General features: G+C 38.4%; 1 protein-coding gene across 1 annotated transcript; it reads right to left on the bottom strand.

The window, feature by feature from the left end:
- Window positions 1-9,463: 9,463 nt before the first annotated feature.
- Window positions 9,464-16,580, bottom strand: LOC114357999 (uncharacterized). Its single transcript, XM_028311849.1, has 5 exons — window positions 16,435-16,580; window positions 12,851-12,935; window positions 12,086-12,195; window positions 11,367-11,544; window positions 9,464-9,571 (listed from the first exon to the last, which is right to left on the bottom strand). Exons 1-5 carry the CDS (start codon window positions 16,519-16,521, stop codon window positions 9,516-9,518), a joined length of 516 nt encoding a protein of 171 aa, XP_028167650.1. The 5' UTR covers window positions 16,522-16,580; the 3' UTR covers window positions 9,464-9,515.
- Window positions 16,581-20,264: the final 3,684 nt, after the last annotated feature.

Here is a 20,264-nt window from a genome sequence, read left to right as displayed (position 1 = left end):
CACGATTCATTACCAAAGTGACAGTATTGGATGAGACTTGAAACGAGCAATTTTTTTATTCACAAAGTGGAAGCCTTTACCCTTCATCTCACCTGATGGAAAGTGTAAGACTGATTCAAGAAGATTATGGTTAATGTCTTTAAAATTACTTGATTAAAAGAGATAACGTTAAATAGTGACAAATTGTCCTGTGTTGGTATACTAATGATCGACAACACTTGCTACGAAAATAGATTTACACAATTTCGATCACCCTGGCCCTGTCATTAATACAAAAAAAAAAGCCACGATAGAAGGGCCGGAGTGGCCGGCTTGAGATCCGAGGAACGTGGATTCGAAATCAATAGTCAATAACCGCCGATCGAATAAATTGTGGTGAGCCCACTCGTAACACGTACGTTTCTCTAGAAACTTCCTGTCCCGTATAACCAAACTGTGGAATGGACTGTCGTCTGCGGTGTTTCCGGACGGATACGACCCGCAAGCTTTCAAGAAGCGAGCGTATCTTCACCTTAAAGGCCGGCAACGCACCTGTAACGCCCCTGGGTCTGCGGGTGTCTATGGGCGACGGTAATCACTTACCATCAGGTGATCCGTCTGCTCGTTTGCCTCCTGTCACATAAAAAAAAACACAAGCATTTATTTAGCTTACCACGAGAGGCTACTACACACAAGACTATTAGGTACTTAATTTTTGCAATTTACTAATAATTAAAAAAAAAATGCACCCAGTGGGATTTAAACCCCGAACCATATGCTGGTTAATGGATTTGGCTATCTTCTTTCTGTATCTTTCTAAAACAAAATAGTTCTTATTCCGAATGAAAGTACTAACATAAATAAAGAGAACGGAACCTTAAGAGCGTTTACGCCGTTTGGCGCAAAAACAGTACTTTTTCAACTCGTTACAATCATTAACCAGTAATATTACAAATATGTTATAGGCATAAATAGTTAGGCAATTTCGTCGTCTAAATAGTTAATTGAGAAAATATTGCGATTCGTTTAGTATTTAAGAATTCTATCAAGATAAGTCCACACAGGTTTTGTAAATTTCCACATTAGCGTCAGTTTACAAGCTGAATTTTTTATAAAAATACTGTGAAAACGATTTAACAAACATTTATATCCTATAGCATAGATCCTTGGGCAAATAGTTATCTGAGAAAATTTTTAGATTTAAGCATTTTACAATAAGAAATCACAAATTAAAAGAACGTGAAATACCCAAAAATCAAAGTGATTTTTTCACCAATATTCTTCCTTTATTCAACACAAAAATAGCTTAATATAATAGAAGAATATCTTATCTAAAATATTTACTTTGAAATTTAAAATAATTCATTGTAATTTTTTTTCTATGAGTATTTGAAAACTACTATAAATCGCCGCGCACGAATCGTTCAAATTCAGTCCGCCTCGAGGCGTTCCAGAGTGAGGTCACGTCGCTCGGTGCTCTGCTGACATGTGTCACGCGTACGTTGATCTTTGACAGGTAGCTGGACTTTTATAGTGTATCCGCAAAATCTTGGTGGTAGATTTTGCGATCACGTGGTAATTAAAATATTTTATTGATATTTTTCATTACAGTCTATTTTTACAACAAATTATATTTCAGACGTAATGAAAAATAAAATTAAGTTATTTTTAGCGATGAAACGAAAACTATGACGAAAATTTGAAACAGCAAGTTATGTATGTGTACTAATATTATAAAGAGGAATAATACTAACAATTTATTTGCCATAAATAGGTGGTTACAGAATAGTTAATAGGAATGCTCTGCCAGCAGGGTCCCACCTAGTTGTAGGAGGAACATACACAACATATTACAGTCGGAAAATCTTTGCGGTAGGTACCTCGGATTGTAGTTAGTTGGACAGTGGTCATTTGACGGCCACTTGAATCGTCTCACCCCTAAGCTTTTGACTACCGCCGGCGCACTAAGCCGGTGGATGCCTAATCTCGGAGGCCCGGCCGCACTGAGTCGCTGACTATACTTTTGCGTCGCGCGTTGGTCCTATATGGGGCTCGAGTATGGCACAGTGCTGTGTAGTCATGGAGCATCCTACTGTTGAAAAAAGCACAACGCATGATATCACTGAGGCACAGGCTGAGGTAATTCGTAGATACCGCATAGTATCCGCAATCCGTCTATTCCCGGTTGTGGACACTGACTATGTCCCTACTGAGGATAAATGAGAAAAAAAATATTGTCATTAGTGGCGACGTATAACAATCCTACTATCCTTCCTACTAATATTATAAATGCGAAAGTTTGGATGCCTGGATGTTTGTTACTCTTTCACTCAAAAACTACTGAATGGATTTTGTTGAAACTTTACAGTATTATTGATTATAACCCAGATTAACATATAGGCTATAATTTATGACGATATGTGACAAATAAATTTCAATAAATAAATAAGACGTGTCTAAAAAGCGCAATCTATCGTCATTGGTTAAAATCTACAGCGCTGGACAAACTACTGTTTTCGTCGTTCGTAAATATTCATGCGGGGGAAGCCGTGAAACGCCATCTATCAACATGATATCAAACAACAGATTTTACGAACTAAGGAGTAAAACGAGGTCCACGCGTACGATGTCAAGGGCGGCCGCTAGTTCAAAATAAAATTAATAAAAGTGACTATCCAGCTGAAATGTTCGGCGAAATAATTTAGCCAAACGAAATGATATGCGCAATGATTACCTAGAGATTACGATTAAGATGGGCCACCAAACTCGACATAAAATGATAAAATTTAAGAAAATAAGTAAAATGTTAAAAGGTGCCGAGTTAATAATTGTATATTATGATTATTTGTCAATATTTATTTTAATGTAGGATTGCACTAAAATAGTCAGAAAATTATTTTATTTTGAATGTGAAGGTAGAAAATTCAACAAGTTGTAACGTTATATTATTGGGAATTTCGACAGTAAATTTTGTAATAAAACACTAATTATGTGTAAAATAATGAAATTCCTACTGAATGCAACAAGTTTTAACCATAGAATAGCGGAAATAAAGGATTATTGGAAGTGGATGTGATGCGGTAGGTAGGGTAGGTTATGGGTATTTTGGACACTTATCTGATGAAATCCGCAGACTGGCACCGGTGTGAAGCTTTAGCTGCTCCTCTGGCCGATGGTATGCTCAGCTGTTGACTCCTCGTCAAGGTCTTCCTGCGGCAGTGATGTATTTCGTCTTCCAGTTTCGACGCGATGACGACGTAACGGTTCTTCAATTTTGCGAATTATTGGAGAATTTCTGGCAGTTTTCGTAGTTTCCCCTCATGGGCCACCAATTTATGTCTTCGCTTGACAATTGGAGCCAAATAAAACTCGGAATTTTGAGGTTTTTAGTATAATAGAAAATTAATAGTACAAAATGATGTGCGTATCGCGACGATCGGAAGGCAAGTGAAATGACATTCAAATATTAACAGTAACTAGCTAAACGCCTAGGATTTTACTAGAGCAATGTTACATAATTTAGTATGGCGAGTGACGTATGCGCGCAGGAGCCGCAACATATTTGTATTCATCTGGTCTTACTTGACTTTTACTTTACGTATGTCATGCACGATGACATTTGCGTCAATATTTGTGTACGTCCCCACTAGGCATAATTGGGATGTATTTTTCTAATTTGTCATAAGTTGTGAGAAAGCCTGTAGCTACAACTGGGAAAGTATGTGTCGCCACTGGTGACAATCGATATTATTTATGTCATTTATCCTCAGTGGCGACAAAGCTAGTGTCGACAACCGAGAATAGATGCCAGTTGCGAGGTGACCATAGGTCCCAAGGGGAAATGTATGTGTACGTGCACCACGAGAGGTGAAAACCAAAAGGTAGAGGCTTGAGGATCTAGGCCCTAGAGTCCTGAAGGGTACGCCTGGCCGTCAGCCAAATTTTACGTCGCACCATAGAGGCAGTTCTGCCTGTATTAGAGGAGTGGGTGCAACGGCATGATCGCCTCACACATAGGGCGACCCAGGTTCTACCGGGCCATGGGTGCTTTGGGCCATTCCTCCATCGTATAGGCCGAGAGCCTGTAGATGGTTGTCAGTTAACACTGCAGTCTTGGCACGTGAGTCACCGCAGCAGACTGACATGCTCCAACAGTGCCCAGGCTAAGCGAACGAGCGGCGGTTGGAAATGACCTCTCCCTACTAATCGGGAAGAGGCGTGAGATAGATAGATAAATTGTTTATTTGTTGTAACACACACTTTTTTTAATGCTTTTAACATACACTTTATGTATAGTTGCTATTGAAATTCAATTCAATATCGAAATAAAGTTAGTCAAGAAACACACTAGGTGACACCACTGGTATTTTGTTACATAGGTTAGTAATAATTTCAACAGTTGCAACATAACAAAAGTGACAAAACAACAGAAGATAAAGATGACTAGCGTTTCAAATAGTTCCCTGCGTCAGAGTGATGTGTGCCGCAGCGATGCAAAAAGCAAAGAGCTCAGTATAAACACTACCGTCAAAAGGGCAGAACACTCATTTTCAGCTTTTGCTAGAGAACGCATGAAGCGTACAGGTACGGAATAAACCCGCTCGCTTTCGGAAACAATATCTACATTAGTATAAAATATATTCTTATGAGACAAATAATCTTATGGTATAGTGTGCTTACATTCTGTGAAAGTGTTCTTTCACAGAAAGAAGCAGTGGAAAGCGGGAGCGAGAGGCCTCAGCCGACACTCCGGTTATCCGCCGTCGACACCCTGGGCGCAAGAGGACAGCTTATGGTCCAACTGTCCCTTCCTAACAGGCCTCAGTCGCTAGACATGGAGGTGTCTGGTGGCGGCTAAGGACGAATGCTACAGGCAACAGCCAATGGCGATGTCCCGCGTTCCCTCATATCACTCATATGGATCATGGCAGAAACAGTCAGGTTTTTAGTGGGTGTAGGGGCCTTCTGGTAGGAAGAACCCCACATAACCCACTACCTGCCCCCGCAGCTGGTGGGTATGAAATGTTATGCATTTTCCGGATAAAAAAAGAATAGTTAACAGGAAAAGTTTTTTTTGAATAGAACCGATTTGAAAAAATCTCTCACCATTAAAATTCAATTTTTTTTCTGCTGAACATAGGCTGTATAAAATATTCTCAAAATAGTAAAAAAACCGTTGATAATTTACTATTTGATAAAGAATTTACGTATTTATTATTTATTAGGACTAATGTATACCATGATTTATAATTATGGAGTCGGTGTTGGAAGATTTGAAGATTTTATAGTTTCCTTGAGCTGTCACTTGACAGCCTGGCACACTTTTACGATGGTGGATCAAAGTATTTTGGTTTGACTATAGAGCGTGAGAACACGCACACAGTCACAATTATTTTAGTGTGAATAAAAATAGCATCGAAATTACCTAAACTTGACATGCCACGCTAGACGTAAACGCTCTTAAAACTCGAGTACCAGGTCCCACTGCACTCGACCCGGTTTAGCGATCGTCAGAATGGAGAACCGGAGATCAATATCCGGATCTCTGTGATGGACAGACGGACTGAGCAGCGTTATTAGATAAATTGTCACGGACAGAAATAGATATATCTAGTGATACTTTTTTGGACATGCCGCGAAAAGCGCCAGAACAAAATACACAAAAGAAATAGGAGGCTAAATAAGTAAATTTTTATGTGACGAATAATATTTTTTATCGTACATATTTATACTGATAGTATAATCTACCAATCTTCCACGATTATTTATTTATGACCTAGGGACATTTAATTTTCACTTGTAATTTCTCACATTTTTATAAAATCACTGGTGGCTGATTACTAGTGACCAAATAAAATTACTTATCAGAAAGATAAGTACCCAATAGGATTATCATGAACCTGCAGGGACTTTATCAGCATGTGTTGAAACGGATCTTAACCACATAATAAGAATAATTATAGTTGTCCAACACTGAAGTGTCCCAAAGGCCAGATATGACATTGACAAGAGGGCTACTATTTTCAACCGACTTCAAAAAAGGAGGAGGTTCTCAATTCGACCCGTATGTTTTTTTTTTCTATGTTTGTTACGCTATAACTCCGCCAATTATGAACCGATTTGAACAAATCTTTTTCGGCGTATAGGTAATACCTCAAGGGTGGTCCCATTTAAATTTAATAATAGAAAAAGCCGTGTGGTGACGGCAGAGTAGAATACATTTGTCACCAACCCCTACTCTTCCCGCGGGTGTCGTAAGAGGCGACTTAGGGACTACACATCAAACAGAGAATGGGCAGCAGCGCTCTCTGAAAAACATCAATCTTTTAAACTGCGATCTCCAACCCGCCTGCCTAGCGTGGANCAATTATGAACCGATTTGAACAAATCTTTTTTCGGCGTATAGGTAATACCTCAAGGGTGGTCCCATTTAAATGATGAAATAGAAAAAACAACCCCCAAGGGTGGAAAATTGGGGATGAACTTTTTTATACGCAATATCTCCGCCGATTATAAATAAATTTGAACGATTATTTTTTTGTTGAATAGGTATTATCAAAAGGGTGGTTTCATGCGAATTTGAAGAAAATATTTCACCCCCAAGGGTGGAAAATTGGGGATGAACTTTTTTATACGCAATATTTTTAATTTTTAGTTTTTTTTTTGTGTTCACGCATTTGAAGTCGGTTTTATTTTTTTAAAAAGTTATATCAATACCTACTGGGTCAATTTTTGCTACTTGACGTTTCACGTTTGACTATAAACAAACATTTTATTCACGAGTGATTTCAACCTTAATTCCGCATCATGTTTGACGTTCGAATAAGAAAATATAGTTCCAAAATACTGGACTGTCCTGTCGATGACATTGACAGTGGGGCGCCACCGTCAATACCGGATCGCTGGTTCAGATTTTTGCCATGTTGGAAACCATATAGTTGAACGATGGTAGCGCCCCCCTGTCATTGAGTTTGGCGGGACAGTTCAGCGTGGGTCATCTATACCCTGTGGATTTCGATTCCAATAAAACGGCAACAACATCAAGGTGTTTCGACATCAAATATACCCACTTAATAGGAACACGCACTCTATGCATTTCAATGGGGATTCATCAGTCCTATTGCGAAAATGCCATGGCAAAGGGATACAGGGTGTCTCATGGGGAATTTTGGGTAATCTTCGGTTTGATCTTCAAATCAAATAGTTTATTAGTCAAAGTAAAATTTCTTTATTTGTATTGACTAATAAATAGTAGGTACTTACAAATCGTCAAATATTTTTCTCTTAAGGAGCCTCTGCATGTCTCATAATCTTTTACCCTACCAGCGCTTCGAGACCAACATTTGGTAAGTGCTGAGAAGAAGCGCCGCAACAAACTCAGTCACCACTGTCTGCCGGTTAATATAAATAAAACAAATCAGAACATAAGCCCTTTCCAGGGCACTTAAACACGTCCCAAATATAGCTTGCCCTATCACCACTTCAGGACAACATATGGGCTGGTGCTGAGAAGAAAGTGGCAAAAGAAACTTGGTCACTTTTCACCACGTGAAATACAGGCCAAGAGCTTCTCTGCTCTGGATAAAAAAGATATTTCTGAAATAGGTTATAAGATAGACTAGCATTTTTTTGTACTGGTACTTGGTTCGACCATCAGTCATATAGCCTCCACTAAAGGAGGATTATCCCCTGTAATTTTCCAAAGGCAAAATGGAGGATTTGGCCTTTAGGAAGGCCTGATGTTCACATATCCCTATTCCCTAAGTAATTTCTTATGACATCCATGGAAAGATGTGTTCCTTTTTAACTCCCCGGAGTCACATAGCTAGGAACTTTGTTTGATAAATGTCATGACTTTTTAGTTCAAAAGTCCTAAGAAATGTAAAGAGCAATAAAAGTGATTAGTCCAAGTGTTAGTGATTCATAAATGACATATTCAATTAAATCACACCCTGTATACACGGCAGGCACTAACTCTCCAGCGCCACCTGTAATCATGTCGCAGTGATCTTGCATCCTAATTATCCAGCCAGGTCCTCGTTTCCGTTTCCGGTTGTACGAATCGTCCAATTCCGGACGCATTTGGGAAATGGAACGGACCGAGTGACTATTATTAAATACTGGAAGAGATGAGACGTTGGCTTTTAGAAATTCGATACGTTGCTTGTGGAATGAACATTTTAGAGGAATTCTACTGTATTGTTAAGTGTAAAGCTTTTTTGATTTATTATTGAATTTGATTGAAAAAAAATATTCAAAATATCTTATTTGAGAGTCAAATTACTAACATAACTATTACAATAATTTAATGTTGATTTGGATGCCAGTACAGCGTCAAATAGTTTGTGAAACCCAAAGTGGCTAAAAAGTTGACATTAAGTACAACCTTATTCCAATTGTAACAAAGACGTGTTGCGAAATTTTTTGACTGCTTTAGGTGCCACGAACTATTTGACGCTGGCTGTACAACGAACAGTTTAATATTGTTAAAAAGTTTTTATTACTCGTATAAGAAATGTTAACGAATTTAATAATCCTGAAAATGCCTTTTCGCGCATGGTAATCTCATTAAAATAAATATTTATGAATTCCGGAACGCTGTTTTTCGCAGTTTTTTAGAATAATAAATAACTGTTCACATTTTTGTGAACAAACAAACACACTAAATAATATATAGGCCTACTTTATATAAATTCCCAAAGGTAACAGGAAAAACGTTATAAGCGAAACTGTATGAAAAGGTGCAACGAAGCGTGATAATAGAAGATATGTTCATGTCATTTCACTGTCTCCTTTTATTTATTTTTATATCCAGATAAGTATTACTAGAATTTGCCCGCGGCTTCCTTCGTTTCTGTCACTGAAAAAAAGAAAGACCTCTCCCTTTATACAAAACTAGCTATGCCCGCGACTTCGTGCTTGTGAAAATAGTTTGAATAATATTTCCCATTTTTTGCAACTTTTTTTTACTGCTCCGCGCCTATTGGCTGTGATGTTATATAGCTTAAATCCTCGAAAAATAGGCTATCCAACACAAAATGATATTTTCAAATCGGACGAGTGGTTCCCCTGAGATTAGCGTGTATTATATTTATTATATAAGTATAGAGTATAAGTATTATTATGTAGATGATAGCATGAGGCCGCGTACCGGAAAACGCAGCGTGAGACGTCCACCCACTTGAAGGTAGACCGATGACATCATAAAGGTAGCAGGGAAGCGCTGGACGCAGGCCGCTACCAATAGATCAACATGGAAAGCATTGGGGGAGGCCTATGTTCAGCAGTGGCCGTCCTATGGCTGAAATGATGATGATGATAGAATCGTTTTTATGCCTCCGTATAAGACTCGGATATAATTTGTCTAGGTATATCTAATCTATCATCAAAACAACATATCATGACACTGTATATATTCAAAAAGTCTCAAAAAATAAACACTTATAAAAACAAAGTGTATTTCACAAACATGATCAACAGAACACAAATCGATTATTCCGATCCGACTTTCAAATACGAAACCTAATCTTCTTTTTTTACACGAAGACATTCAGTACATAGCTGTTCGCCACTACTATGAAGTAGATCCATACTGAAAAAGACAAATTAGCTTTAAATGAGTAGGTTATCTTCATAGAAACGCACCGAGCGCGGTTTGTATGTGAGCACGCCAATACGTATGCGACGCGCACGGACAAAATTTAGCGTGGATTATCGGGGAGCCAGTCGTGGTTGCGCCGAATTTTATCAGTGCGTAGCTCTAAACTCAGTCAGTGCCTGAGGTATGAGAGCGGCAAGAAAGAGACATAATATGACGTGACAGAGCACACAAATCTGAAGTCTCGTTGACATTTGACGTAAAAAAAACACGCCCGTGGGCTCCTATTCCTAAGGCACTGAGTACTTACACTAGACTTATATCTGCGATGTTTTTGGACAGTCCGTTGACTCTACAAATATGACCTTAGGCGGTTATCACACTGCGCCGCGCTCCGCGGCGGAGCGCGGGGCGACAGATTTAATCATTGTATGCAAGTATCTCAGTTTGTATAGAAAACACGCGCGGCACTTCACACTGACAACGCGTCCGCGCGCGTGATTTTTCATATGAAAATCACGCGCTCCGCGGCGGAGCGCGGCGCAGTGTGATAACCGCCTTAGTGTGAAACTGCATCTCACTTAACATCAGAGGACTTATTGTGAGTTAATATCAAACGTCCTCACAAGTGAGCGCGTAAAAAATGACATTAAATGCATGACGGATTGTACAGCGCCCCTAGCGGACACTTTCAAGAACTAAAATTTCTAATAATATATTTTTCTAACACGCTCTGTGAGGACGTTTGATATAAACTCACACTAAATCCTCTGGTGTTAAGTGAGATGCAGTCTAGGATGATAGTTGATGGCACATAATCTGCCCTGTACTCTCGCCTTGAAAACCTACCGTTCCTTTCTCCATTATAAAAGCTCTAACTAAAGCCTATACGTCTCTACTGCATACGCAAACAGCATCAGCAAAGACACACGAAAGCTGGACGTGTGACTGCATTTCATCTTCATAATGCATGTGTGGATAGCGACCCATCCACTGATACTTTCTGCTTGATAATATTTTATTTTACTATTTTTGGAAAACTTACACCTGATAACAGCAAATAGTTATCAGGTGTTTTAGCGTCTCTGTGGTTATCTATCCTTCTAATATTAAAATGCGAAAGTTTGTATGAATCCAGACATTCATACAAATTTTCGCATTATAATATTAGTAGAATAATAGAGATGGATGGATGTTTGTTACTCTTTCACGCAAAAAATAACTTCTGAACGGATTTTGATGAAACTCTACAGTATTATTGTTTATTACCCAGAATAACATTTATAGGCTATAATTTATGACGATCTGTGACAAACTAAATTTCACGCGAGTGAAGCCGCGGGCATTATCAATAAATGAGAGAAAATCTTATCTAACTAAATAATACTAAAAAGGAAAATGGATAACAGTGGATGGATCGTTATAAAGAACGTAAAACAGTAAAGTTTTGGTGTATTTTGAAGGCGTTGGGGACTATTTTAGGGACCTTATAATGGTCGATTTTTACAGCATTAAGTATTGTATATTGAAAGTCAAAGGAAGGAAGGAAGTTGTGAATAATCGGAGCCGTATTTAAAGTACTTACTTTCATTTTTTCATGTAAAGTTTTGACTTGTCAAACAGACTCAATTTTTTTATTTTCTCATGTAGTGTGGTGTGAGTATGGTATTTGAATATGGTGCAATTTGTGTATGGTGCAGATGAAATTTATGGTGAAGCAAGTTTGCCTGTTCATAAAAGTATTTAGGTTGTAGCTTAATTTAAGAGATAGAAGACAATTGCCACTCACGGAACATATAAGCCACGAACATCACTAACAGCGCCGACCCCGACAGCCAGTCCATGCTAGACAGCAAGCAACTCGACCGGAACAGACATGAGAACCCCACCATGAACGTCAGTATGAAGCCGACCAGAACGTTCAGGAACGTCACCCAGACGAATATTTGGACTAGGCCTTCTTGATCCTGGGAAGGCAAAAGAGTTTCATTATCAGAGCTAATCTTCAGCTCATTTAGTCTCCGCTGTAGATAAAAATGAACAACTACGCTGCTAGCAAGCTGAGGTGGCAATGGGCAGGGCATATAGCACGCAGAACTGACGGCCGATGGGGCAGAAAGGTTCTGGAGTAGAGGCCACGTACCGGACAACGCAGTGTGTGACGTCCACCCAAAAGGTGGACCGACAACCCGATAAAGGTAGCAGGAAGGCGATGGATGCAGGCCGCTACCAACCGTGCGATGTGGAAGTCATTGGGGAGGCCTATGTTCAGCAGTGGACGTCTTGTAGCTGAAATGATGATGATGAACTACACTCCTCACGCTGGTCAGAGGGTTGAGGAGGCCTGATGACTTCTAATTTCGTCGCTTTTTATCACATTCATCATCATCATTAGGAGATAATGATATTAATTACGCTTTTGAACGTGTGTATTCGTTTTCGAGAAAAACCCTCTTTAAATTAGATAATCAAAATTTTGTCTAATGAGTAGACATTTTATTCATTTACCGTGATTGTAGCGAAAAGCAGTATGGAGCCTGTGATCATGAACACTATTGACATGCCCGACAGTCCCGTCACGATGACCTGGTGAGCAGCTGACACGGCCTTTGTTGGCTCTGTGAAAGACATTTTATTCGAAAAAGAAAACGTTGTACTTATATCTTATTATTTAATGGCTTAGTTCGAATTCCGCACAGTTAAAAAATTGGGTCTGGGTATTTTTATGTATTTTATAAGAAAGTGTAATGTATTGTCCTCATAGAAAAACGCTTTGCAGTAGAGAAAAGTCGATTAATTTCGTTGCGTGTCCAATCACGATTTTAACATTCCCCGGGACTAACTTAGCCTTCATTGGTTGAGTTTTTATAAGCTGTAAATCCTAGATACACAAAAGTTGCAGGTGGGAATAGTCCTGTATTTTAGTAAAATATCATTTATAGATACAAATTAATTACTAATTATCCCGTTAAGACCTCGTGGTAAACTAAATATTGCTTGTGTCACGTATTGATAAATGAGTTAGTTACAATAGTCCAGCACTGGCGGTGTTCGAATCGAACCCGCATTACTCGGATCTCAAGTCAGCCAGTCCGACATAAGACTCCGCGCAGACAACAGACTTTTAGTCGGCAGATAGTTGGGCCGGATCTTAATTTGTATGGAGTATCTGCCGATCCAATGTGCGCACTTTCATTCATGTCATGGGCTGTTAGCCCGACCCAACTATCGGCCGACAAAAAGTGTGTGCTCTGCATCTAGGCTAAAACTTACGGTTAATGTCGGTGACATTCTTCAGGTTCTTGAAGTTGGCGTTCGTCCTCTGCTCTATGATGCACAGCAGCGTCACACCCGTCATCTGAGGAAATTACACGTTGAGTTACCGCTGAACTAGTCGAGCATAGATACGGGCCCTATTCTGGCATCACTCGAACGAAAGCTCCTTGACACCCCGCAGACTCACGACTTTTTGTCGGCCGATAATTTGGTCTGGCTGTTAATAAGTATGAGTATGTAATACATACCAAATCGGTATTGTGCGGATTTCTATACACAGTATGTACACTCAGCGGCACGGAATTTGGCCCAAGCCTAAACACCCAGATATGAGGCCAAATAGGTGTTGTATACCTAAGTTTCGTGTGACATGTTAACAGAACATTTGTTTTTGTTAATTTAAGAGGCTACATTAATAAAAAAAAGCGTCTGTTTAACTTTTTTGACTCTAGAAACGCATTTCGTTGTTGGAGCGTAAAGAGTACGGGTAAGTTCAAATTCGATATTAAAATGTTGTAAGGGTTTGGCATTTTGTTTTTTGTTTCTAAATTAATCTTAGGGTAATTCTCGTTTCCATAATTTGAGAATAATGCCTATTACTCCAGCTCAAGTTGTTCAAATAGTGTTGCTTAGAAGTCAAAGGCGTATGCAGCGGGAGATGGCTGAAACTTTTAATTTATGGCGTACAAACTTAAGATACACGTTAAAAAGGCATGACCAGACCGCTTTTTACACAAGAAGACCAAGAAGTGGGGAATTAAGGTGTATGTTAGCGCGCGATTACCCGATTATCGTGCTTGCAATATCAAGAAATCGGGTTCTCACTACGTTTGAGATACGCCAGCGTTTAAAAACAGCAAGCCCAGTGAATGTCAGTGAGCACACAATAAGAAGAAGGATGGAAGATCATAACCTGCATACTCGAAGACCAGCACGAGGACCAGAACTTCTCCGATACCTTCGCGAAGTACGACTTACGTTTTCTGGAGAACATGCAAATTGGACGTTAGACTAATGGAGTAAACTCTTTATGAAAACTGTCTGTTTGCGTAGTAACTCTTCTCCGCACCTTCTCTATACACTTCCACGGCCATCTGCAGCTCTTAAGGTGACTCTGCAATCATCGATCCATAGAACTTTACTCCATTAGCCTTGCGTCCAATTTGCATATTGTCTAGAAAATGTAAGTCGCACTTCGCGAAGGTATCGGAGAAGTTCTGGTCCTCGAGCTGGTCTTCGAGTATGCAGGTTATGATCCTCCATCCTTCATCTTATTGTGTGCTCACTGACATCCACTAGGCTTGCTGTTTTTAAACGCTGGCGTATCTCAAACGTAGTGAGAACCCGATTTCTTGATATTGCAAGCACGATAATCGGGTAATCGCGCGCTGACATACACCTTAATTCCCCACTTCTTGGTCTTCTTGTGTAAAAGGCGGTCTGGTCATGCCTTTTTAACGTGTATCTTAAGTTTGTACGCCATAAATTAAAAGTTTCAGCCATCACCCGCTGCATACGCCTTTGACTTCTAAGCAACACTATTTGAACAACTTGAGCTGGAGTAATAGGCATTATTCTCAAATTATGGAAACGAGAATAACCCTAAGATTAATTTAGAAACAAAAAAAAAACGCCAAACCCTTACAACATTTAATATCGAATTTGAACTTATCCGTACTCTTTACCCTCTAACAACGAAATGCGTTTCTAGAGTCAAAAAAGTTAAACTGACGCATTTTTTTATGAATCTAGCCTCTTAAATTAACAAAAACAAATGTTCTGGTAACATGTCACTCGAAACTTAGGTATACAACCCCTATTTGGCCGCATATCTGGTTGTTTAGGCTTGGGCCAAATTCCGTGCCGCTGAGTGTATATACCGATTTGGTATCGGCCGATTCCTCATACAAATTGGAACCAAACTATGGGCCGACTAAAAATTTGCAGTCTGTGGGGTCTTAGTCTCATTTTCAAATAAAATACAGGTTGTATTCAAACGAAATTGTCCAAAATTTTACACCAATGACATAATAATAATAGTCAAGGAACCCATGTTAAGTTCTGGAAATATAATTTTTCAGTTCAAAACCTAATGTGTGGTGTATGTATGTAAATAAATAAACGCTTAAGTACCTAAGTGGCTATTAAAAAATATAGCTATTCTAGCGTTCAAAACATTAAAATGATTTTAGAGTATAGATTTTATAGCTCTTAACTACTAACCATGTGTACTTAAGTATCTACTAACAAAACTCAACTGTAGTATATACCTAATAAATAAATAAAATAAAAATAAAATAGTGTACAACCAGAATTTCATTCGTTTCCGCCAAATGTCGTCCACTGCTGGCCAAAGGCCTCCCCCAAGGATTTCACCAACGACCGATCCTCCAATACAAGGTAGCACCTGGATGCGGGCAACCAGAATTCAATTCGTTCCAATCTCGTACGCTTCCGAAATAGCCACCCCAGACGAACTTCGTGACCGAATTATACAATGGGATGAATGATTGATGTGGTTTAACGTGTAATTTAGCAAATTACCATCCCTCAAAGGAATGCTTTTGCTTGTGTATTTATTCTACGAAAAACAGATTCGGACTTTAGATTAGAAATAACTTTGTCGGAGCCCTAATTGGGGATTTAGGGGCGTTATTTCAATTACACAGATTACATAAGTTTAATTGTACTGTGTAACGATACTTAATTAAAAGGTTTGACGTAAATTATACTGTTATTATTTGTTGGACTGCTTTGGACTATTTATAGATTTTAACTAGAATTGATTCTTAAATTAATACGAAACGACTTATTTAATGGGAAATTAGTGTTAAGACACTTTTCGGGATTTGGGACTTACACTGCCCTACTTTTAATAGTCAATAAGCCAAGCCTGACTCACGGCCAAAGTTAATATCCTATCTATCCATGATTTCACTCAACTAGAAAGAGGTAAATTATGTATTATGATATCAGCACCTCACAGTTTTTATACCTAGTAGAAGAGCTCTATTTCACAAAATTAATAATAAATTCATAGCACCCCCTGTAGCGTACCGGAAAACGCAGCGTGGGACGTCCACCCACAAGGTGGACCGACGACATCATAAAGGTTGGCTGGACGCAAGCCGCTACCAACCGATCAACATGGAAATCATTGGGGGAGGCCTATGTTCAGCAGTGGACGTCCTATGGCTGAAATAGTGATGATAATAGTTTCACAAGCACTAGCTATGACTACTGGGTCCTATTTGAACAAATACCTATACATATAGTTGTTTTTTTGGCAAGTGCAAGTAGTATTTGCAACCTTAAATTCAGTGGCAAAAGAACGGATATCAACTTACGAGTCCGGCGTATGCCCTAAGCGATTCCTAAGATAAACTAAACTCAACATGAAATTGTACAGCAATCGTCCCACGAGCAACAAAAGGTAGACAATCATATTTGTAGACGTAAAACAAGCATTACTGAACACTTTTTTAATTTCAGCTACAATAACTCATAACACAATCAATTTAGAAACATCTTTGCGTGAAACCAACTTTGTGTTTTGAAAGAAAATGGAAAATTAAACTCACTATACATAATACTGATATTAGAAGCATTCCCATTCGTAGGTTCACAAATAAACAGCATGATTGTACTTCAGGAAAAATTTCACACATTGTAAATTTAATAATTAAATCATTAAATAAAAATTATGCAAAATACAACAGATGTTTTGACTTTGGTCATGTCAAAGTGTCAATAGAGACAAAAATAGAAAAGAGCTTTTGTTGATTAAAGCGTTGAAACCAAATAATATATTTAGTCTGGTTGAAACTTTTTATTTTTATTTATCACAGAATTTCAATTTATTGTATTTTAAATAAACTTTTGTAACTAATTTTACTAATTATTTTCATCTCAAGAATGTTGTCAAGTATTTATTTATTATTTTAGAATAACGTTCGACTTTAGGTATCTTAGAAGTATGAAAGTTAAGTGCTTTCGGAAAATTCTTTGGATTTCTACAACTTTTAACAAAAAAGAGGGCTAAAAATACTAAATTCCTAAATATTTAGTTAGTACTAAGGATTACATTAAACATAAGGCACAAAATCCTTTGATAACCGAGAGCATTCTAGTCTCACTCAGAACGAAACAATCTTAATCTGTCACATTCTGAAGATATAAATAAACAAAGCTTACGCTTCCAAGAGCTTTTATACACCTCCACAGTCTTTTGTGCAGTGAAATCTTTGAGTTAGGGGAGACCGAGGAGAGTTGTGACATTGTTGATTTTTGGAAACCTTTAATACTTCAAACACACCAATCAAAAGGCCAATGACATGTCGCGCGACCTGTCATTGGCCTATGATCGCGCCGGCGATGGCGATCATACGCGTTGGTGTGGTTGAAGATTTAACTATCAGCGAGCTCGCAACAGCGCGTGTTTGTTAGCTCGAGACTTGAACTAAAAACGCGCACTGTCACGATCTCACTAGTAGATCATAAGTTCCAAAAAATCGGTAATTTCTCTCTCCTCGGTCACGACCACAGATCACAGAAATTAAAGGGAGATGTGACAAGGGGGCGCGGCCGGTGTCGCAGCAATATACCCAAAAACAAAACAGATTGCTCACGACAGCAATGATGAAAGCAGCGACGTCATATGTGTGAACAACAGTTTACATTGATTGCGTAGTACTAAAGATTATTCGAACATTGAGTACTGATACTGCAGTGGATAATGAGCACATTCAAACTAACAGAACACATTCAACCGTACGTCACTGCGTATGTAGTGGTGCTGTACGTACACTTACTTGCAACGTAGTATGCGAACGAATGGTCGCACTCAATGCAATGTGTGCATGACACACACACCTCGCGACGTATAGACCTTCTTACCAAATGAAGCAATAAAGTATTATAAATTATTGTTTTTATTTTGATTACTTTGTGCGTGTGAATTTCTAACGCGACACTGGGTTTCGAACTCGGCGCATTAGTTGGCATCTCTCTAGATCTTTATGGTTACAACTCACCTTGGTCTCCCCTAATACTTATTTCGAGGGTGTACTTACTTGCATTTCAGCTCTCAAGCCTCAAAAAAGCGACATTCTGTAGATGTTCACGATAAGGGTGGTGTACACTGTGACTGAAAAGATAAAATGTATTTTAAAAGTGTATTTCACTCGGCTATCTGATCGTGGCTGACAGTTGCAAGAGATAACACTGTGTTGTTTTTAAAATTACATATTTTAAGTTGAAAATAAAAATTGTTCGTGATTTCACTCAGATTGTTTTTAATCTGTAACAGAAAGTATTTGTGCTACAAGGTTGTATTTTGAAAATTTTGTTCTTGAAAACATGAATATGATTTTTTTTTATTGTAATCGTTATAGGTTTTGAATAAGATATAGTAAATATTATTATGTATATTGCTTGACGAATACCAACCTAATCCATCAAAATTGATACAAAGTAGCTTACCTAGGCGTAAAAAAGTAACAAACAAAGAAACAAAGTTTTTTATCTGAGTTTGCTAAATTGCTAATTGATTGGGGCTCTTATTTTGGTGTAACACTGCATCGAATTTTAGTTGAGAGTTTCCGAAAATCATATTATGTAATTATTATTAAAAGTTGTACGCTAATTGCCAGGGAATTAATAAGGTCGAAAATTACTTACTCAAGAGATGCACCAGAAAAGCGCCCAAGTGTATCATGGCCACCGTAAAGCATTTACTCCAACAAAACACCAGGTACGTCAGGCAGAACACCAGGTGGATCAACGACGTGGCCACCACCAGCCAGAAGAACACTTGTAACATTATATCTCTGGCGTCTTCGTTCTAGAATGGGGTAGAAGCAGTTCGTTCGTTCGTTCGTTTCAGCCGAAAGACGTCCACTTCTGGACAAAGGCCTCCCCCAAGGATTTCCACAAAGACCGATCCTGCGCCGGCATCCAGGCACCTCCCGCGACCTTCACCAGATCGTAGAAGCAGTACTTATTATTATTCTGGTGTAGAAGTCAAATAGGTTTTTTCATCATCATCATTTCAGCCATAGGACGTCCACTGCTGAACATAGGCCTCCCCCAATGCTTTCCATATTGATCGATCGGTAGCGGCCTGCGTCCAGCGCTTCCCTGCTATCTTTACTTTTATAATAGGTTTTTTACACAACGTTAATGCTTCAATCACACCAACGCGTTCAGATCACCATTGAAGCTGGAAACATTGAATTTTCAGATAGATCCAGTTTATTCTGTAACCTATTATTGGTACCGTTTAAAAGAGCTCTTGAAGCACTTTCAGGATCAGTAAAAAGTTTTTCAATATCTTGTATAGCTTAGAAATAATCGAGTGAGATCACTTATCGTTTCCACCCTGTATAGCCTAAAGCCTACCTCGATGGCTCCAACACCAACATTATTTTTTTCCAATAGGACCAGTGGTTCCTGAGATTAGCGCGTTCAAGCAAAAAATACGGAAAAACTCAACAAAATTATAGCTTGAACAAATAAGATAAGTATAGCGGCCCACTTATATTTATGATATTTCGTTAGTAATCATTTAATCTGACGTAATATTATTTAAATAAATAAATAAAACTTTACTTCCAAAAGGTACACAACAAGTACAAAAAAATCGACTGGTGTAATTTAATTTATTACTGTAATCATAATAATCTAATCTTAATTTGATATATTTTAATCCACAGTGAATTATATAAATAAATAAATAAATTTGATTTCCAAGGAAAATCTCTCAATGTCAGACTAAGCGATTTGTAGTATAATAATTACAAAACTTTGCCGTAGCGTTTCGTAGTACGGCTACGATTGCTCCACGAACCGTTGACGAGCTGCTGTACTACGAAAAGATTAAGCTTCTACGAATCGGTGCTACGAAACGACTGACGTTTCTACGAACCGTAGCACTGTAGATGAAGCTACAAACAAAACTGGATGAATAAATTTAAATTGTCGTGGATTTATCAAAGTTTAATGAATATTTTTGATTTGATTTGTCTTCAAAGGCACGCATTTCTGAAGGAGCACTTCATTGTAGCTCTAAAATTCAAGAAGATTTTGATCAAGCGCGAATTTAGATTAATAATTTAATCAATTTTAGGTACTGTAGAGAAATCTTTGAAGTAAGATCATCGTTACTGAATGACAATGATGCAAGAAAACATCATGATAACTAACCTTGTCGAAAAAAGATTAAGGCTGAATTGCACCACCTTACTTTAACCGTAACTATAACCCTAACCGGTGTATGGAGTTTGCTGTTAAAGGAGTTTACTCTAACAGTAACAAAAGTCAAAAGTATATACTTTAGACGTTGCTCTAGTTAAAGTAACATGGTGTAGCCCAGCCTTAGTTTACCTACATAATTTTTATTTATAACTAGCTT

Source organism: Ostrinia furnacalis, unplaced genomic scaffold, assembly GCF_004193835.3.
Source record: "Ostrinia furnacalis isolate ACB-3 unplaced genomic scaffold, ASM419383v2 OfSCF3549, whole genome shotgun sequence".
Lineage (NCBI taxonomy): Eukaryota > Metazoa > Arthropoda > Insecta > Lepidoptera > Crambidae > Ostrinia > Ostrinia furnacalis.
Note: the sequence above shows the minus strand (reverse complement) of the source record. Positions and strands in the feature narration are given on the sequence as shown.

What these genes read in the sequence shown, in the direction of transcription:
- LOC114357999 (XM_028311849.1), bottom strand. Translation starts at nt 16,521, where the DNA reads ATGTGTGAAATTTTTCCTGAAGTACAATCATGCTGTTTATTTGTGAAC. An exon ending in TAATATCAGTATTATGTATA is followed by an intron (nt 12,936 to 16,434) that starts GTGAGTTTAATT and finishes TAATTTCCTCAG; the next exon opens with ATGACGGGTGTGACGCTGCT. An exon ending in TGCTTTTCGCTACAATCACG is followed by an intron (nt 11,545 to 12,085) that starts GTAAATGAATAA and finishes TTGCCTTCCCAG; the next exon opens with GATCAAGAAGGCCTAGTCCA.